Genomic DNA, 21,445 nt, shown 5'->3' on the forward strand with positions numbered 1-21,445 from the left:
GCTCATGTGGTGTTACTCATGGATTACTAATCCATGCATTTTTTACTACTCCAATTTCAAAAACTGCCCAGATGATCAGTGCTGTGCTGATCATGGAACCTTGAATCCCTGGGGAGAAAGATCCTGACTAACATGACGGTGTGTGCACTGCTCATTAGAGCTGCTCAGCCAGCACAGGCTGTAGGTGCTCAAACCTTCTGTGTTTTCTGAAGATGTGCAATGAAAATCAGAGTCAAGGAGTGGAAATTTTAGCACAAGTCTTGTGACAACCTTGTTGCCATCCATGGGGGTGGCAGCAGGGCCAAGAGACTCCAGGGACTCCATCCAGCGAAATGTCTGCAGAGCTGACTGGTGTAGTGACCAAAATGTTACAAAAGGCACATAATGGCAATAAAATATTAATATTCCTGATTCTGCCATAAACAGAATGCTGGGCCTTCCTCCCTGTTTTTTTTTTCCAGTCCATTATTTGTTCTGTGCATTTTTCTTCTGCTGCTGTGAAGGGAAGCAGACTCCCCTCCTCTAGGAGATGGTTTTGCCTAGCTCGTATTTTCAGTGGTAAAGAAATGAAAGTGGCACCTCTAGGCATACATTTCTTGCTACAGGTAGACAAGTGAGGAAAATACGAGGTTTTTACACCTCTTAGTCTTCAGCAGATGCAGGTGACCTGCAGATCATGGTGCACTGCTCTGAACCTGCCTGATGTTACACACCAGAGTGGCCAGGAATGCAGAGAGCAGTCAGGCTGTGGTTTGGGTTCATGCAACTTCCCAGAATCTGAAAATATACTAGTATTTCCCTGAGTAAAAATACACTGTCTTTTATTGCTAAGCTGAAATCTGTGGCTTCAGGTCCTGACAAAACCCCAACACACACACAAACCCAGCCAGAAGGACTTAGAGAGACTTGTCTCCCCTAGTCCCCCCTCTCCTCCATCTTCCTCACTCTGCACCAGCGGTGATGAGCTGAGCAGATGGCACAATAAACTATAATAAACTGCATAATAAGTGAGCAGCACCAAACACAACCAGAACGGGAAAATAACTGGCAGGAGACAATGAGCCCCTTCTATTGCTTCCCATAATAATCCCTCCCAGGCTTTCCAAGTTCTCTGAGCACTTCCCTTCATTTTGCATCAAGCAGGCTGCAGGGGAAGGCTCTTGCCTTGTGCTTGCTTTCTCATCCCTTCAGGGATTTATTTAATCTGTGTGGTGGTGTTGTGCTGGGCTGATAGGAGCAACACTTCCACCAGCTGGTTTTTAGCATCTCTGTGAGAGCCTTTTCCTCTGCCTCATATTAACCCTGAAACCCAAAGGCACTTGGGAATGAGGAGGAGCTGGGGTGAGCAGCAAGAATTCCAGTGGAGGAAGAAAGGAGGGAGCCCAAAAGAATGGAAAATCACTGACATCTGGCTTAAAGTCCAAGAATTGCAGACGCTGCTGGGGAAGGGACAGAGGATGCAGTCCCTCCTGGCTGGGAGAGCCAGCTTGAATGAAGGGAGAAGGGGGAAGAGGGAAGAAGGCTGGGGCTGTGCAGCTGCAGAGAGAGCCACAGAATTGTCCAGCACCAGCCTGGACTGGGTGCTGCATTCAGCACAGCCCCTTCTCTTCCTGTAACATTTATTTGTTCTCACCCACAGCCAATTCTTCAAATTTTTCAGTGAAAACACCATTTTCTGTAGAAATCCAGCAGTGTCCTTGGAGGATGGACATGCTGTAGCTTTTAGTGTGGCTGTGGATTGCAGCCCAAGGGAAAGCTGCACCCAGGATGGTGCCACTCTTCACCATGGCCACCCCACACCCAAGGACTCCTGGGCAGCCCCTTTGCTGTCCCGCTGGCCCCCTGCTCACCTGCTTGAGGATCTGAGCTGCCATCAGGTGGCTGCAGTCGAAGATGATGCGGAATTCCCGGCCCCGCTTCATCTCCTTGAGCAGAGGCCGGGCGTCGTCGGTGTCCAGCGGGAGCTGGCGGATCTTCAGGCGGATGTTGTAGCGGGACGGGGCCATGATGAGCTCCTGCAGCCGTATCAGGCCTTCAGGTGTCACACAGAGACAAACCCACAGTGTTACAGGGCTGCCTTCCCCACTGCTGGGCCACAGCAGCTCAGTGCTTCCCCTGTTCTCCACAGAATGGGATCAGGGCTGACATCCATCCATCCATCATCCATCCATCCATCCATCCATCCATCCATCCATCCATCCATCATCCATCCATCATCCATCCATCCATCCATCCATCCATCATCCATCCCTCCATCCATCCATCCATCCATCCATCCATCCATCATCCATCCCTCCATCCATCCATCCATCCATCCATCCATCCATCCATCCATCCATCATCCATCCCTCCATCCATCCATCCATTCCTCCATCCATTCCTCCATCCATCCATCCATCCATCCATCCATCCATCCATCCATCCATCCATCCATTCCTCCATCCATCCATCCATCATCCATCCATCCATCATCCATCCATCATCCATCCATCCATCCATCATCCATCCATCCATCCATCCCTCCATCCATCCATCCATCCATCATCCATCCATCCATCCATCCATCCATCCATCCATCCATCCATTCCTCCATCCATTCCTCCATCCATCCATCATCCATCCATCCATCCATCCATCCATCCATCCATCCATCCATCCATCATCCATCCATCCATCCATCCATCCATCATCCATCCCTCCATCCATCCATCCATCCATCCATCCATCCATCCATCCATCCATCCATTCCCCATCTATCCCCCATCCATCCATCCATCCATCCATCCATCCATCCATCCATCCATCCATCCATCCCCCATCCATCCATCCCCCATCCATCCATCCATCCATCCATCCATCCATCCATCCATCATCCATCCCTCCATCCATCCATCCATCCATCCATCCATCCATCCATCCATCCATTCCCCATCTATCCCCCATCCATCCATCCATCCATCCATCCATCCATCCATCCATCCATCCATCCATCCCTCCTTCAAATGGCCATTGCCAAATCAAAGCCAAGGTGCCACACATCAACCATTGACCCCAGAGGAGCTGTTCTAGGACAGAATGGCTTTTCCTGGTGCTCCCCTGCCACCACTGCAGCCGGTAGAGTTGGATGGGGTCCCTGCACTGGGTAGGAAGGGGAGAACAGCAGGTTGGTCCTAACCTCACAACCTCTGGGATCACAAAAAGTTTTCTTAAGCAGATGTGCCCTTGAGAAAGGGCAGGGTGTGATATAATCAGCTGCACAACAAATTAAAATCTGCATATTTACCATGCACAGTAGCAAAAGGCAAAAATGAATATGGGCTTGGATTTATGAGTCGCGTAGATCGTAACGGTCACTTAATCACAACCCGTAACTTCCTACTACCCTCAGAATTCATTTCTGTTTCCTGCACAAGGCAAAGAGCCATGGTGGACTCAGCTGAGCAGGAATTATTGGAATCTGAGGTTGCAAGGAGAATTTCAGCAGATGCCTATTGCAAGGGGGAAGAGAGAAGCGTGTCCCCCTGCACAGAAGAAATGCATTAGAATATGCCACGAAGGGAACATACTGTGACCCACATTTGCAAAACAGGAATGTCAAACTGTGTTCTCATCAGCCCTCCCCTAAAGAAACCATTTGGTTTAGCGAAATTAGGTTGGACAGGCTATCCAATGTGGCTTTTGTTTTTTGGGGGGGTCTATATCTAGAGCTGTGCAGCACTTTGCTTTGTTTAGCCGTCAACAGCTTTCCTTACATGAAGAACTTTGCCAGCTCTGTGTTACAGAATTATCCAGAAAACAAAAAAAAACTTTCCAGAACTGCTTTTGGTTTTAGCTGGGAACTGCTCTCTCCAAGGCAGCTTTTCCGTTGTAGAGGGGCACCACAGTGCCAAAAGAGCCAGGCTGAGATGGTCACCCCATGCCAATAAACCCCTCCATGACCCTGTGCCAGCTCACGGTCCCACTTGCTGAGAGCTTTGTGAATGAAATGCTTAGAAAGCTCCCAGGGCCTCCCACAGCACTGTGTGGAACTCCTGGGGACCCATCAATGCACGGGGCATCATTTGGCTCTTGAGAGGGTGCATAGGAAAAGCTCCCCAAAGAGACCCAGGAGACAGGAAATCTCCAGGATTCCCTCTCTGAGCCCCTCTTTACCCACCTGTGCTGTCGTCGTACACCACAGTGGCTGACCTCCACTTCAGGTACTGCACCAGGTCCAGGATGGCGTGGCTCAGGGAAGCATAGTCAGGATACAGGTTGACATAGAAAGTGTCCTTGTTATCCAAAGGGTGATGCTTCCATCGGAGCTGGATGTGGGGCACTTCCAGGGCGTTGCAGATGGACTGGACAGCGTTGGTGCAGGAGCCTTGGGAAGGTCCAAATATTGCAACAACGCCCAGAGCGAGCTGGTCACAGGCTGGAGGGGGAAGGCAGGGATGTCAGCAAAGCCTGGGGGGGCTAAGCATGGGGCAGCCATGGGGGCAGCCATGGGCACAGCCCAGACACTTGTGGGCACTGACCCAGCACTGATATTGGGTAATTACAGCAGTGGTTGGGCACAGAGAGAGGATGAGTTATACCAGGTGGGTGTAGACCAGTGGGTAGAGGTGCAGAGGAGTGCCAAGCTCCTCTGAGAGAGCCTCCACCACAAAACCATCTGAAAAGGGGCTGGGTGGGGGCACAGAGGAGTGCCAAGCTCCTCTGAGAGAGCCCCCTCCACAAAACCATCTGAAAAGGGGCTGGGTGGGGGCACAGAGGAGTGCCAAGCTCCTCTGAGGGAGCCTCCTCCACAAAACCATCTGAAAAGGGACAGGGGGTCGCTGGGCTGGCTGGGAGCAGACAGCTCCCTCCTGCTGACATCCCTCCAATAGCTGCCAGCTCGGGCAGCAGGTTTCCTTTCTCCCCAGCCAGAATCAAACTCCACGAGCCCTCAGGTCACCAGCTCGCAGCCTTTGCTGTGCAGTCCCTCCCCTTCAGCAATTCAAGTGTGCTGCTGTTATCCAGTAATCAAAAGTGACTGTTGTGAAGAGAACAGAACATCCACGCGATGGATGTGAGCACTGCCAGGGATGCAGCGACACAAACACAGGCATGGCCTCCAGACCTTTGCTCAGGATTAGAGCAGACCTGAAAGGAGTTTTCTGAGGTTTCAGAGGCAAAAAAAAGGTAGTTGTTCCCCTTGTATTAAAATGCCTCTGGAAGGTCAGCTCCAGCAGGAGCTCTCATCCAGATCACTGGTGAGAGCAGGACAGAACAAGCTGCTGGTCTGGAAACCAGACCTTTCTTCTGCTGAATAAACGGCCACAAAGCTGCTCAGAAGTTTGCTCTGCTCTTACCTTTCTTAGTTGCTTCAAAGCTGTCGTGGAAGTGTATCCTCTGGATGTCATAGGTGAGGGTTGTGTTGGGCAGCAAAGTTCTGTTCCTGTTAATGATGTTGGCAGAGAATCTGAAGGCTTGCTCCTCAGCACTCATCACCTGTGTGTTGGGGCCATCTGCGTACTCAAAGATTCCTCCTGCAAGACAAAAAAAAAATCCACATTTGAGCCACAATTTCTTTCACAAACTTATGCAGCAAGGAAGAGAAAACTCTTGGAATGTTTGCAGGTGGAGCAGGGCTTGCTCGAGGACCTGTCCTGTACTGAAATGAAGATAGGAAAACTTGGGTTTCTCTTATATTCTGGTCTATGAGAATGTTCAGGGTGGCAGCTTTGTGGGGCAGTAACGGGTGGTTTAAAGTCTTGGAATATTTTTATGAGCTAGATAAGTGGCTTCCCATAAAACTTTAGGTCCAGACCATGGGAAGTGGACAGGCTTATTGCCATGATCCGTGCTCTGAGGAGTTACTGGGTACAAAACTGGCACTGCCCTCCTCTTGAAATCCTCCTGCCTCATCACCCATCTGGTCCTTGCACGGGAGACAGGCAGGGCAGTGCTGCTGATGGCTATTTTCAGTGCCATTTTCAGTCCCCTTCTCCTTTTTTATTGTTCCGCATGTTTAGTTCCCCAAGTTTTTAATTCAGACCAGCAGAGACTTCTGGATTTGCCTGCCCTACAGCTCCTCTGCTCAGTAATGCACATCTCAGATGCAGCTTTCCTGTGTTCAAAAGTTGTTAATGCCATTACACCTCCCCAAGGGCAACAAGCTCATGTCACAATGTGGCTGGGTTTCTTGGCTCTGTGTCTGTGAGTCTTGTCCTCAGTTCCCACTGACAGCCACTCTAATTGCAGTGACTTGGTGCAGGGATGGGTTATGTAATGATGTCTCCTTGTCTCTGAGATGCAGGAGCCACCCTGAGCCCCTCACAGAACCACAGGAAGACACAAACCTTGCTCATATTTTATTCAAAACTAAACCAAAATAATAAATGGATGAGCGAAAGAAGCAAGTACAATTGGTAACAGATGGTCTCAGGGTTCATTAGCAGAAGGAAAAACCTTCCTCTTCAATTTAAGATAGTCCTCAAATGTTTTCTTGTAGACAACAGATGTCTGCTAAGCCCTGCTGGCTTTCAGGCAATGCCATGAATCCTCCTCCAGCAGCCTGAGCACATTTTCTATAGTTTTGTGGCAGTTTGGTGCTGGCCAGGAGTTCCAGTTTGGCCAGAGCCAAGCTGACAGCTTGGCTGATGGCCATGCTCTGGGTGTCCTCATGGAAACGTGACCAGAGCCATGGACTGGGTGAAGCACAGGAGTGATGGTTGGAGATGTTCTCAGCAAGGAAGCAGAAGGATTTGCAAAAAGCCTCTGACTTTCTGCTCCCCTTGATCGTGACAAGTCCCTTTCCTCCTCTTCCTCTGCAGCCTTTGTGCATCCTGTCCCCAGTTGTGAAGCGAGTGTGGGAATTAATTTACATTCATAGACATAAAATAAGTTTGAGCTGTTTCCTGCGTGTCTCTGCTAGAAAAAAACCCCCAAAAAACACTGAACTCAGTGCTAATTTTGGTAATAGGCAGAAGAATAAAGAAAAAAAGAGGCTGAATGCTCATTCTGGAGTGTCATTTCAGTCTCACGTGATTTTCAGCCAGTCACTCACGGGCAGGTTTTCAATCCAGAGTGCTGAGCAGCGTAGGAAGGAGTGTAGCAGAATTGTCCACGTGCCTCATTCTCACTGGATTGTGCCAAAACATTTGGGTTTTGACTGGTGCAAAGAAAATTATTCATCCACATCAAAGTTTGCATATGCTGGCAGCTCAATTTAAGTTTCTTAGGGCAGAAGAAAGTTCATCTACGATATTAAATCAGACACAATAAACAAAACTGAAGTGAGTGTGAGATTCACCACATCTCTCTGTTCAAAGCTTCACTGTCCAGACTGTTTAGCCAGGTTTTTTTTTTTTTGCTTTCTAGCATTGTCCTGAAGTGATAACTGATAAATGTTACATTGATTATCCACTAGCTGGCATTAGCCTTTCTCCCAGCCCAGCACTTTCAAAGCTGCTTTGGAGCATGTCCTATTATGAGATAATACAGAAGGGCTGGGAATGTGGATTATTGGTGTTTGATCCTAAAGAAATTCCTGTTCCAGACATCCAGCTGGATATAATGGGCTTTTTGGCAGGAAAGAATTTTCTGTGCAGCCACCCAGCACCTTGAGCTCAGGGCCAGGCAATGAGAGAGCTGACAGGCAGCAGGGATGTGTTTCTGTGCATTTCCCACTGCTGGGAGCACAGCAGGAATACTCTGGGACATTGGGAATCTCCCACACCAGCCACAGTAATGCCCCAGCCTGGTGTTTGCTCAGAAACTGGGGAAACTGGGAGCACCTGATGGTGCTGGGAGTACTCTGGGAATGCTTTGGTGACACTGTGATGTTTTCTGAAAAATCCCTTCGCCAAGATTTTGGGAAGCTGAGAAGCCTCAGCTTCTCCCTGTTTTGTTGCTTTAGAATGTGATTTGGAGATTGCTTATCTAAACACATGAATTGTTTTTACTTAATGACCAATCACGGTCTAGCTGTGCCAGGGCTCAAGAAAGAGTCACAGGTTTTTATTATTCATTCTTGTTAAACCTTCTGATGTATCCTTTTCTCTATTATTTAGTATAGATTTAGTATAGCATTCTTTTAATATAATATATATCATAAAATAATAAATCAACCTTCTGAGAACATAGAGTCAAATTCATCTCTTCCCTCATCCTAAAAACCTCACAAAAACCACACTCTGGGAATACTGGGAGTACTCTGGGACATTGGGAATCTCCCACAGCTGCTGAGGTGCTGAGGGCAGCCAGGACATGCCCCAGCCTGGTGTTTGCTCATAAACTGGGGAGACTGGGAGCACCTGATGGTGCTGAGAGTATTCTGGGAATACTGGGAGTACTCTGGGAATACTGGGAGTACTCTGAGAATACTGGGGGTACTCTGGGACATTTGGAATCTCCCTGAGGTGCTGAGGGCAGCCATGGCATGCCCAGCCTGGTGTTTGCTCATAAACTGGGGAGACTGGGAGCCCCTGAGGTCAGATCTGAGCCTGGCACACCCCTCTGGATCCTCACGTCCCTCTTGGCTGCGCGCCGCTCCTTCAGAGATGTTCACTCCCATCATTATTTAAAGAGCCTAATAACTGGCTTGAAACAGCTGATTAATGCATAATCTTCATCATGATTACACAGCATAACTGGCATTAATTTGCAAAGCCAGCTAATTATGAAAATAATTGTTGCAGTTCTTCCATTTGAGCAAAATGGGGACGCTCAGCTCGTGGCGTTGAGAGCACGAGGGGTGTGACATCAGCTGGCTGATGGCCAGGCTGGGGCACCCCAGGGGACCCCTGAAAGCCTCAGCAGGACAGATGAAGGAGCAGGGCTGGGCAATCTGCTGCTGAGGGCTGGACAGCTGTGGGCAGCTCAGGCTGATCCCACAGAGACCTTGGGCAGAAACCTCACCTGGCTTCAGTCTCAGAGATGAGAGTCAATGGGTGTGAAAAGCTCACAACAAAAGTCTCCACTTTTATACACCTCATATCAACAAATCCCACCCAAGAGAGTTAAACTGGAGCTCCTTTAGTGCTGCTGTCCCTCTCTAAATCTATTTTGGAAGCTCGATCCCAGTCTTGGAGATCGCTGGATGCTCTGTGGTGCTCGTGGCCTTTCCCACTCTTTCCTGTCCATGCAGGTCTCAGCTCCTCATTCCTTCTTTCTTCCCCTCCCATGGCTTGGCAGAGAGATAAAAGATGGCTGTGACAAGGTCTGTCATGCTTTGTGACACCCTCCTGAGGTTCCTGAGAGGATTTGCTGCCTGATTTGTGTGTGCTGCTCCTTGACCAGTCAATAGAGCCCGAGGTCTCCCCACTGCAGCACCACACAAACTGAAGTTTATCAATTCAGGTTGACTTTGTTTGCATAGATATTTTTCTCTGGAAACCTTTTTATGCCATGCTTGGGGGGGCCTTGGGTGCAGCGGGATCTGGGACTGGGAGTCACCCTTGTAGGAGATGCCTCACACAAGCTGTTGATGAAAGCTTTCAACCCTTATCACTTATTTTACATATTTTTTGATGAAGTAATCCATTATTATATCTGACTTCTTGGATTTTAAAATCAATCCCAGGCAGGTTAAATAATTATTCAGTTGTCTTTTACTCTTAAAGCAGACTAATTGCTCCCTGGAGTATGTCAGCCAGCGTATGGGAAAACACACTAATTACAATCAGCTTCGTGTCTGACTGTTTTAGGTTATTTTATTTGATGACCTCGACATCACTGCTAAGGTGAGGAGCTTTCAAAATCTGAAATGAGATCCCAGAGCAAGTGCCTGAAACTCCCTTTGGGTCTAGACCAGAGGAGCAGCAGTGGGGCTGGGCAGGCAGAAGGAGCCTGGCCTGGCACAAGGAGAAGTTTGGCTGAAAACCACAGAGGCTCTCCCTCAGAGCAGCAGAACCTGAGCCTCTCCAGGATAAACCCTGGATCCCACAGAACACCTAAAATCCCATTGATGGCAATCAGAACAGGCCCAGCTGTGTCTGCGTCCAGCAAAACTGCCCTGCATTCTTCTGTCCCCAGGGATGGTGCTGGAAAACCTTGGGAATGGTTCCAGGAATGAGCCAGAAAGAGACCTGGACAATGTGCTGGGAACCCTCCTTCACTGCCCCGGTGATCCCAGGACATGGCTGCATGGGCTCAGTGCCAGTGCAGTTATTTTTATCTTTGTCAAGAGCTAAGTCAAGAAAGTCAAAGTATTTTAGGTTTTTATTTCTCCCCTCTTTTGCTTTTTTACCAAAACAAACAGCTTTCATTCTCAGAAAGAAAATTCCAGCAGCCCTCAGCGTGCGGTGTGATCTCTTATCTTCTACTCCTTATAAATCACGGAGTTATTTAGCTTTGAAGAACAACTATTTCTGATAACACTTTTCTCTCCCCCGCTGACAGTGTTGTTCACACATTTAGACAGCTCTGACAGCCTCTTTCCATGTGACATCCAGGAAGAAATACCTGGTTTGAGACAGCTCTTACCCAGGATGGAGCTGGCAGAGCTCCTCAGGGACACAGGAGCTCCCCTTCCCTCTCACAGCCCTTCCATGCCCAGAGCTGTGTTTTTTGTGGGTTTTTTTTCTCTGAGGTTATAAAATGTTTTTGCTGTTGCCTTCTGAGGTATGGGATTTGCCCTCTTCTGAGGACAAATCGCTCTATTTTGGGGACAGTATTAACAAATGGGCCAATGAGGACAGGTACACAGAATTAAGTGTGTACTAAATTTCCCTGAGGCAGAGAGTGGAGAATCTATGGAGAGTCTTCCTCACAGAGCTGCCTCTTTGGGAAGGCTTGGGGAACCTGACACTGCTGCTTGGCTGAGAAATCTAGTGGGGAGAATCTCACTGTCATGGCCCAGGTCCCCTGAGAGCTGCTGTTTATACAGCAGCATTATATAGAAAATGAGATAACACTGCTGGGAAGTGATAAGAAGTTCCCTGGAGCACGAGGTTGTGCCTGGGAATGGAGCTTCAGCTCCCAGAGCCTGCCCAGGCTGGGGGACTGTGGCAGTCTCAGGTGCAATAATAAGGATGCAGAGAGAGCAGGGAAATCTAGAGGGCAATAAACATCAGCAAAACAGAAAGGGAAAGCTGTTGGGGAAGATGAAACAGGAAAGCCTTATAAATATGATTGCCTGGCAAAAGATTTTGAGAATATGGAAACTCTAAGCGAGATTGAAATGAAAGCAAGCTTTGAGATCCCTGAGTTACTGAACAACTGGCAAACAATGGCATGGCCAGCTGAAGGTGATCCCCTTTTGATCAAACAATCCCCTCTGCTTGCAGACAGGCCCAAGGCTCAGAGCAGACCCTGCCAGCTTGGCAGAAGGGGCCCAAAGAGGAGTTTGTAGGGTTTCAAATGTAACCCAGTGTGGTAATGGAATGATTCTTGTAGGCTGTATGGAAATGCTGTAGGATTTGTATCTTGGACTAGATTGGGTAGTGAGAATTAGAATATTCAGCACCGAAGAAGATTTATGGTATTGTAATGGGAACTTCGCTCTCTCATCCTCTCTTTTACTCTCTCATCCTCTTTTCCACGCTCTTGCCTTCTCTCTCTTTACCCCTCTCTTTACTTCTCTCAGGCCTGCTCTGAGCTGTGGCTGGCAGCTCCCAGCAGGGCCCTGCACCCAGGCCCTTTGCAATAAACCCCAAGTTCCAGCCCTGGCTGCAGAGATCTCTGCTCTCCATCTGTTGCTACCATCCTACCCCTCGGTGCTCCTACAGAAAGCAACGACAGATTTATTCACAAGAAATCTCTCCTTGCACCTTCCCCCGAGGAGCTGCTGCAGTGAAATGCTCCAGGAATGTGTCCCAGGGAGCTGTGGCAGTGAAATGCTCCAGGAGTGTGCCCCAAGGAGCTCCTGCAGTGAAATGCTCCAGGAATGTGTCCCAAGGAGCTCCTGCAGTGAAATGCTCCACGAGTGTGCCCTAAGGAGCTGGTCCTGTGCTCAGCCCAGCACAGAGCAGAGCCCCCAGGTCTGGTGTTGATGCCAGCTGGTCCCCAGACAGAAACAACCCCACCCTATAAACTGATGAGTGAGGGAAGCAGTGCCAGGAGCTCTGGGGGCTCCCACCCTTCCAGAACCCTCATTACTCCTGGGCAGCCCTTGCTGCCAGAGAGGTGCAGTGGATCCCTGCCCCAGCCCTGTGTGTCAGAGGCAGCATCCTGGGATGTGCCCTGCAGCAGGACCACGGAGCTGCTCCACGCCAAGGCAGCGAGCACAACTTGTGAACTGATTGAGACAAACCTTCTGGGAAGGAGCTGAAAATAATTCCCGTGGCCTGTCAGTGGGTTCTGGGTTTTGACAGAGCGGCAGGATGTGAGTCCCTGTCCCCTTCAACTGCTGCTGATCATGCACTGGCCCTGTCACTTCAGCGTGGCACTGCTTAATGTGATGCAGCACAGCCACGGATCCAAAGCAATTTCAGGCTTCATCAACGCACATCACGCAAGAGAGCCCCGGCCCGGGGCTGAGCTGGCCCTGCCCACGGGAGCTCCTCGCTCTGGATGCTGATTGCTAAAAACCCAGGAGCAGGAGCTGCCTGGAATGTGGGGAGGGATTAACCTCAGAGCCGGTGTGTCTGCATCGCTCACACGCTGCTGCCTTCGCTCTGCGTCTCTTTTGTGTGAATTAAAAAGGCACCAGCCTGTCCCTGAGCTGCTCCCACCCTGGCAGCTTCCCTGGCTCTCAGGTCCAAGGCATTTCCACCTGCTTTTGCTGAGTTTCATGGGGCTGATGGAGCCCATGATGAACCTGCCCACCCAGGAGCTTTGCCCTACGATGCCCTACAGAGCAATGGAGCCAAGCAGGGACTGAGCACAGCTCCCCTGGGCTCGGGTCTGGGTGTTCCTGAGCTCCCCAGCACACCTGGCTGGATTTGCTGCTGGATATCCTTGGGAAGAGGCAGGACATGGAGCTTGAGTCCCCCGTGAGCTCAGAGGAGAGACAGGCACAGTGGGGTGGGCAGGACACTGCCCCAGTGCCCAGGAGCTTGCTGTCCCCAAATGTGACCAGGAACATTTCTATTTCAGCTGCTGTCACCCCGCATCCTGCAGCCAAACCTGAGTGGGAGCAGTCCTGCTGTCACCTCCCTGCCCCAGCCCCCCAGTCTGGTCATTCTGGGGGTGTCCCTGGGACCCCAGGGTGGCTGCTGGAGGAGCTGATGGACAGAGATGCATTCCCAGTGCCTCTGATTCCACCACACGGTGCAGCAGGAGGCAGAGCCAGGTACTTGCTGAGTAATGCCAAGGAAATGAATTCAACCAGAAAATCAGATCCACAAAGTGTGAGTGTGTCCCACGAGGAGGGATTTCCCACCTGCCAGGACAGAAATCCCATCACAGCAGGCTGAGCCATTCCCAGGAGACGGTGTCTCCTTCTTTTCTCATTTTTGTATTGAATATGCAAAATCCTATTTCATTTGCTCTGAATTAGGCACTTCATGTCACAGGGGGTGACATTCTTCTATGTATAAGCTGCTTAACAGATGAGCAGTCAAGTGGCAAAGCAATACATTATTAATGCTTCTGGTTAAATTAACTGATTAAAACCACTGGAGCTAAAATGTATGTATCAGCACTTTACTCTCACTAAATGAGGAATTAATGGAACATGGCAGGTTGTGTTTTTAATGAACAGTAGATAGGGAAGGTCTGGAAAGGTTTGTCACTGCTCCTGGGGATGACCTGTTGCATCCTCAGCTGGATGTGGCACTGCTCGTCCCCACGGGCCAGGGTGTCACCCTGATTTTTTAAGATTTTCTAAGCCTTCTGATGTTTGCATTCTTGTAAGGAACTTTCTCACACACTTTATGTGAATAACTTATTGCTTTGCATTCTTTTATGGAGGAGGAGAAATTTCATAGACTGTTGGTTTGTCCAGTGTCATTGAGAGGTGGCACTGTCACCCTCCAATCCACTGTCACTTTTGGAAACCTATAAATGTTGGAGTAGAAAATAAACTTCCCTTTTTTCACCTTGAGAACAGAAGTGTGTGCACATTGTGTTGTTTCATGTCCTCTAGTGACACCGGGGCATGGCCAGCACAGAACAGAACAGGCTGTGGTGTCACCCTGATATTTTCTGAAAAAATCCCTTCACCAGGATTTCTTTTCCTGGGAAGTTGAGAAGCCTCAGAGAAAAATATAAATAATAATTATCTGATCCTCTTCTCCTGTGTTTGCTGCTTTAGAATGTGGTCTAGCAGTCGTTTACCAACAGGTGCATCTTTGGTTGGTTCTATATAAATTGTTTTTACTTAATGACCGACCAATCAAAGCAAGCTGTAAGTGACTCTCTGAGGAGTCACGAGTTTTTATTATTCATTCTTTTCTAGCCTTCAGATACATCCTTTCTATTTCTTTAGTATAGTTTTAGTGTATAATTTCTGATATGATATGATATGATATGATATGATGAGATGATGGGATATGATGTAATGTAATATAATGTAATATATTAGAATGTAATAGAATACAATATAATGTAATATAATATTATGTAATATAATATGATATGGTATTATATAATACAACATGATATTATATAATACAATATGATATTATATAACGTAATGTAATGTAATCATTAAGAAATCTGTTGCTAACTTAATTTATTTCTGCTATAGCATCATGGAAGGCTTTTGATCTGAGATTAGTAACATATAATAATAACATATAATAATAACATATAATAATAACATATAATATAATGTAATATAATATAATATAATATAATATAATATAATATAATATAATATTATATTATATTATATTATATTATATTATGCCATATAATATTATATGTATTACATAATAGGATATGACATGATATTATACAATATGCTGTGATATTATACAATATGATATAATGTAATATCATATCATATCATATCATATCATATCTCTCATGACATAATAAATCAGCCATCCAAGAGCACAGAGCCAGATTCATCTCCTCCCTCATCCTCACCAACCCCACCCTGTGGGTGGTGGGTGCTGTTTCCGAGGGTCCCCTCACAAACACCACACTGTGGCTCCTGGAAACAAATTCTCCTTGCAAAGCCTCCTCGTTTGGCCTAATTGGCAGCGTTTCCTCTGCCTTGCTCTGAACAAGCTGTTCTGGTGTTGCACGTTTGACATCCGAGCGTTCGCGCTCGCTGCAGCGTAACCCCGGCCAAGGGAGCGGATCAAAGCGCTAATCTCAGATCAAAAGCTTTCCGTGCTGCTACAGCAGAAATAAATTAAGTTAGCAACAGATTTCTTAATGATATTTAAATTTCTAATTTGCATAACACATGATTAAAATGAAATGGGCTTGCTTGCTTGCTTTTTTTTTTTTTTTTTTTTTTAAAGCGGTTCAATTAATTGAAAAAAAAAAAAAAAAAGAAAGCAGCATCATAATCTCAGAGGAACAGATTCCCAGCAAGATAAAGGCAAGGAAAATGCCACGGATCTTTTAATTTACACAATATTCAGCTCACAGGAAATGCAAAGCTCCCAAAGTGGCTGTGGGGTTGCAGCCTCAGAACTCCCCCAGGGGCTGATGTCCCAGTGACACCACGTCCCACCATTGCCCTCCTGGCTGGGAAAGGCTCCCACAGGCTCTGAGTGGTTTATTTCTCTGTAAAATTATTTCTCTGGCAGCTTTGGCTACTTGTGCTTGTTTTGTTCCCACTATGGGACACCTCACCAGGTATCTGGGCTCCCTGGCATTATTTACCTGCTCAGATTTGTGTGTGAGCTCCCTAGAACTCAACCATGGTGTTAATTCCAGCCTCCACTCTCTGCCACCTCCCTGCCAAGGAGGGGCAGCTGGACTGGACTGGACTGTGCCACCAGTCCCCCCATGCCCAACCCTCTCCTCCCATTTCTTAACTTTCAAAACCTCACTGGAACAGCCTGAACTCAGCAGAGGTGTCCTGGCAATCACTGAGGCTGGATAAATCAGGCACACTCAAATGTCACCTTTATGGCAGTGCTTTGAGCTGACAGCATGTGTTACACTGCAATATATGGGGGGAAAAAAGGGGGTGAAAGCTTCAAATTATTGTAGATGTGCAATCCAGGGTTGAGGTGGCTGGCTGGGAGTATTTTCTGTGGGGTTTTATTGCCCTGTGGAGGGGTCTGGGGTGTCCATTGGGGTGAGGTGCAGAGCAGGGAGTGAGGCCACACTGAAACACAAACCCCACCTCGTGCCAGGCTTCTAACAAAGCCTGCAGGGTGATAAAATACTCTGGATTTCTCTTTGCTATGTGCTGGAGAGATGAGGGCTGGCCCCGTGTCCCCCTGCACACACTCCCCAGTTTGGGGAGCAGAGCTTCTGCCAAGCAGGTGGCTGCTCTTCCCATTTATCCCAGTGCAAACTGGGTCCAACAGGTTCATTTGTGAAAATTCACTGTAAACTGAATACAGGGTGTTGGAAACCAAAACCCTCTTCTTTGGGGAAAAAAATTGTCTTCCCAGGTAAACTGGATTTTGCAAATCTTTGAGCTCTGCACTGGGAGACACCACTGGCTGCACACAGACCTGCCAAGCTAAATTAAAATGCCAATTATTGCATGTTAATTAAATTTTTCTCCAATATTCATTGCTAAGACGCAGCTAATAAATGTTAATACCCACCTGGTATGTAGCAGTATTAGACATAAGAAACCTGCATTAAATCCTGTTTTCCATTCACAGTGTAGCCAAACACCAACAGTCAACTTGCTTCTCACTCTTGCATTGATGCTTCCAAAAACTGGGGCCTTGACTGAGACAAGGCATTGAAAGGCAAATGCAGTTCTGCAAATATTATGACACATTGTTTGTCATCTGCCCTAAATATTTAACAGTTCCGTTTTGCAAGATTTTTTTGCCACATGCTGAGTATTTGCTCCTGATAGATGCTAAATTTGACTGATGGAATGGATTCCATTCGGGAGCTGACAGTCCCAAAACCTTGTGAGGACCTTTGCTGTTGGCATCTTCTGTTTAAAAGAAAGCAGAGAAGGGAGGGGGGGAAAAAAAAACCCCACAGAATGCCCTGGGAAAATTGTTCCTGCTTAATCCCATCTCCTCTCCTCAGAAAAATCCTTTTTGTAGGAAGAGATCAAAGGTCTGTAATAGATTTCAACAGGTCTCCAGGAAGTGTGGGATGCAGAGGGAGTGTGGAGCTCTGCAGGACTGACCTGCCCCTGCTGCTGGTGCTTGGGGCAGCCAAAGGTGTAATTGGGAGATTCAGAGACTGATTTTGCCTTTTCCTCTTGCTATTTTAATGTTTAAGTGTTGTTAAGCAGTGGGAAAAAACAGATTTTGCCAGGATGTGGCACTTGGTGGGCACTGGAGATGGGGGCAGCACAGGGGCCCACACTGGGACCTGTGAGAATAAAAGCTCACAATTTTATACAAATTCCTTCCCAATCTGTCTTGACTGAAATCTTTTATGGTGGGAAAGGTCTGCCTTGGGACGGCATTTATAAAACCTACAATCTTCAATATATTTTATGAATGGCTATTTTCCCTCTCTTTCTTTTAACCATTTCTTAATTTTCAATTCTGAATGCCCAGGCTAATTACAGCTGAAAGATTTGCTGGCTTAACAGCAGCACTTTATTCCAGGGAATGAAAGAAAAAAAAAAAGGGGGAATGACAAAAGGATCTGCTGTGAAAAATGCTTTCATTATTTTCCTGTCATCTGTACTCTTGGTTTACAAACAACCACACACAGACCAGGGGATGTGAGGGGACGTGCTGGACCTGCCTGGCAGCAGAGCTCCAAAGGGATTCCACATCCCCTAAATGATCAAAACTGTTGGGGAAGATGAAACAGGAAAGCCTTATAAATATGGTTGCTTGGCAAAAGATTTTGAGAATATAGAAACTATAAGTGAGACTGAAGTGAAAGCAAGCTTTGAGATCCCTCAGTTCCTGAACAACTGGCAAACAATGGCATGGCCAGCTGAAGGTGATCCCCTTTTGATCAAACAATCCCCTCTGCTTGCAGACAGGCCCAAGGCTCAGAGCAGACCCTGCCAGCTTGGCAGAAGGGGCCCAAAGAGGAGTTTGTAGGGTTTAAAATGTAACCCAGTGTGGTAATGGAATGATTCCTATAGGCTGTATGGAAATGCTGTAGGATTTGTATCTTGGACTAGATTGGTTAGTGAGAATCAGAATATTCAGCACAGAAGAAGATTTATGGTATTGTAACCGGAACCTCGCTGTCTCATCCTCTCTTTTATTGTTTCATCCTCTTTTCCACGCTCTTGCCTTCTCTCTCTTTACCCCTCTCTTTACTTCTCTCAGGCCTGCTCTGAGCTGTGGCTGGCAGCTCCCAGCAGGGCCCTGCACCCAGGCCCTTTGCAATAAACCCCAAGTTCCCAGCCCTGGCTGCAGAGATCTCTGCTCTCCGTCCATCCTGACCATCCTGCCCCCATCACTCCTTCACAAAACCAGCTTTTAAAAACCTCATGGAGGGTGGCTGGGTGTCCCTGTCACCGCGGTGGGTGCCCTGCCAGCTCCCAGCCTGCCCTGGCAGTGGGTTTATCCTGCTCCTGCCCCTCTGCCCGGGGTCAGGGCTTGGCACGTGCCCGTGCAGAGCTGGGTGCTCACAGCAGAGCAGGGTCCTGGTCCTGTCTGGGCTGAGCTTTTCCCCTGGCAAAAGGGCTCTGATTGTGCCAGGGGAGGGAACTGCACCCAAACACAGCCTGGGGCTGAGCTCAGGGGAGGGCAGCACCTGCTGTGGGCACCCTGCTCCAGAGAGGTAATGGGCACCAAGGGCCACCAGTGCCACGTCAGTGCTGTGGGCACCCTGTCACTGTCCTGGGCACCGTGTCACTGTCATAGGCACCGTGTCAGTGCCATCTGCACCATGTCAGTGCCATGGGTACAGTGTCACTGCCATGGGAACAGCTTCAGTGCCATCAGAACCACGTCACTGCCATGGGCACCATGTCAGTGCCATGGGAACAGCATCAGTGCCATCAGTGCCACGTCACTACCATGGGCACCGTGTCACTGCCGTGGGCACTGTGTCAGTGCCATCAGCACCATGTCAGTGCCATAGGTACAGTGTCACTGCCGTGGGCACCGTGTCAGTGCCATCAGCACCATGTCAGTGCCATAGGTACAGTGTCACTGCCATGGGAACAGCTTCAGTGCCATCAGAACCACGTCAGTGCCATAGGTACAGTGTCACTGCCATGGGAACAGCATCAGTGCCATCAGAACCACGTCACTGCCATGGGCACCGTGTCACTGCCATGGGTACAGCATCAGTGCCATCAGTGCCACGTCAGTGCCATAGGTACAGTGTCACTGCCATGGGAACAGCTTCAGTGCCATCAGAACCGCATCACTGCCATGGGCACCGTGTCAGTGTCATGGGTACAGCATCAGTGCCATGGGCACCATGTCACTGCCATGGGCACCACTTCAATGCCATCAGCACTGTATCAGTGCCATGGGCACCATGTCAGTGCCATCAGCACTGTGTTCCTACAGAACTGGGGACTATTGCCCCAAAGGGAGATCCTGCTGTCACAGGATCCACTGCCAATGATCCACTGTCACAGGGATCCACTGCCAAAAGGATCCACTGCCAGTGACCCCCCTGCCAAAAAGATTCACTGCCAATGACCCCACTGCCAGAGGGATCTGCTGCCAATGACCCCACTGCCAATGATCCCACTGCCAAAAGGATCCACTGCCAGTGACTCCACTGCCAAAAGGATCCACTGCCAGTAGCCCCACTGCCAGAGGAATTTAGTGTCAGTGACCCCACAGCCAGATGGATCCATTGCCAGTGGCCCCAGTGCCAAAAGGATTCACTTTCAGTGACCCCAGTGCCAGAGGGATCTGCTGCCAATGATCCAGCTGCCACCCTGGCAGAGCTGAGTGTCTCAGTAGGAACTGAACCAAGTATCTGCTAATGAAGCTGAATATTCATTATTATGACTAAACACAGTGAATCACAAATTAAAATGGGTAAATTATTAGTTGGTAGATCAGAAAAGGGGGGAATTAGAAAAGCATTCCAATTCTAGAGGAGGTGGAAGAGGAAAGCTTTATTAAGAGATCCAAATCCAGTTAAAACTGAGTGTTAGTCACTGTGCAGTGCTTCACACAGCCCTTTGTCACTCGAGACAGAGGATGTCACTGTGCCCCTGGCAGCTCAGCACTGACCTGACCCTGGAACTGCTCACACCAGCCCTGGAGCCCTGATGTTTTGTGGAATTCTGAGATTCATCATCATGATGACTGTTTATTTAGTGCTGAGGACACTGTTTCCTCTGCTCCAGAGTTATGAATTACCAAGGATTATGTGTTCAGTGGCTTCCATTGATTCATGCAGAGCTAATTAATGGGATACATCAACCTATCATAAACATGAGCAATAACTCATGCCTCGTTAGCACCAATGAGCAAACTGCTCCAGGGAGCAGGCAGGTCTCTGGAAGGGTTAATGAATCTACTGATTGAAGTGAAACTTCTTTTCTTTTTCTGGAATAGGTTTTTTCCTACCATTTTTTACATTTTAGGTGCATCTCCTTTGTAATGGGGTAAACTGGGAGCTGTAAACTGGGAGTAGCATGAATTCAATGGAAAAGTGGTTTGAAGAAGCTTGAGAAAAAGGGATACTGGTGAGTGGGAGCTGCAAAAGGAGCTGAGCATGCAGTTGAGCTGAATTTGACTTTAATTTAAAAGCACATTGAAGGAAGAGATTTCTGACAGGAAAGCTGAGGAGTGAAGGGTTCCTATTTCCCACCCTATTTATAAATCAGTGAACACGAGCTGGCGTCCTCCTCTCACAGGGGCTGTGCAGAAAGCAGATTGTCTGGGGGGAAACCACATCAAGCTGGGCAAAACAATCCTCCTCCTCTTCCTCCTGTGTGTGGGATGAGCAGCAGGGAACAGCCCCATGGGGGTCACTGCTCCGTGCCTGGACCATGGAATGAATTGGGGACAGCATCCCTGAATTTCCTCTCCTTTACAAATAACTGCTGCAGAACTTGAGTGATATCCTCAGTTTCAGAGTTAAGTGACAAAAAGCAAGATTAATAAGTAGAGCTGCCCATGTGAAAGCAAATGCAGGGAGGATGCAGGAGACACCCCCCCCCCACTGCAGAGCCCAGCCAGTTCCTGCAGCACTTTCTTCTTGAGGCGTGTAATATATTTAAAAGCTATTTGGAAAAGATGCTTCTAGCATCTTCTGGCCCAGCAGTAAGTAGGACTGTGCTGGGCAGCAGCACGTGAATCTGATTAGATGAAGTGTCGGGTCACTGCCACTTGTCCTCTGCAATATTCAGAATTAAGCTGCTGCATGTCAGAACCCAGGACATCTCTCTGACTGTCCTGGAGGGCTCAAGCCCCTGCCAGGGGGCTCAGAGACCCTGCCACAGAGCCCAAGACCCCTGTGCCTTTGACTTTGACCCATGGGAAAAATTACCAACCTTATAGGAGGAATTACGAGTCATGAAAGTTTAAGTGGAATGATA

The 21,445-nt window shown here is 48.1% G+C and overlaps 1 protein-coding gene across 2 annotated transcripts in view; it reads right to left on the reverse strand.

The window, feature by feature from the left end:
* GRIK3 (glutamate ionotropic receptor kainate type subunit 3) overlaps positions 1 to 21,445 on the reverse strand; it is a 133,411-nt gene that overhangs the window by 52,841 nt on the left and 59,125 nt on the right. For both annotated transcript variants that reach the window (XM_077189444.1, XM_077189445.1), the window contains exons 2-4: positions 5,334 to 5,510; positions 4,157 to 4,414; positions 1,851 to 2,032 (exon numbers count right to left, since the gene is read on the reverse strand). In XM_077189444.1, the coding sequence (XP_077045559.1) occupies positions 1,851 to 2,032; positions 4,157 to 4,414; positions 5,334 to 5,510 (617 nt within the window). The remainder of the gene's footprint in view (positions 1 to 1,850; positions 2,033 to 4,156; positions 4,415 to 5,333; positions 5,511 to 21,445) is intronic.

Source organism: Agelaius phoeniceus, chromosome 22 (assembly GCF_051311805.1).
Source record: "Agelaius phoeniceus isolate bAgePho1 chromosome 22, bAgePho1.hap1, whole genome shotgun sequence".
Classification (NCBI taxonomy): domain Eukaryota; kingdom Metazoa; phylum Chordata; class Aves; order Passeriformes; family Icteridae; genus Agelaius; species Agelaius phoeniceus.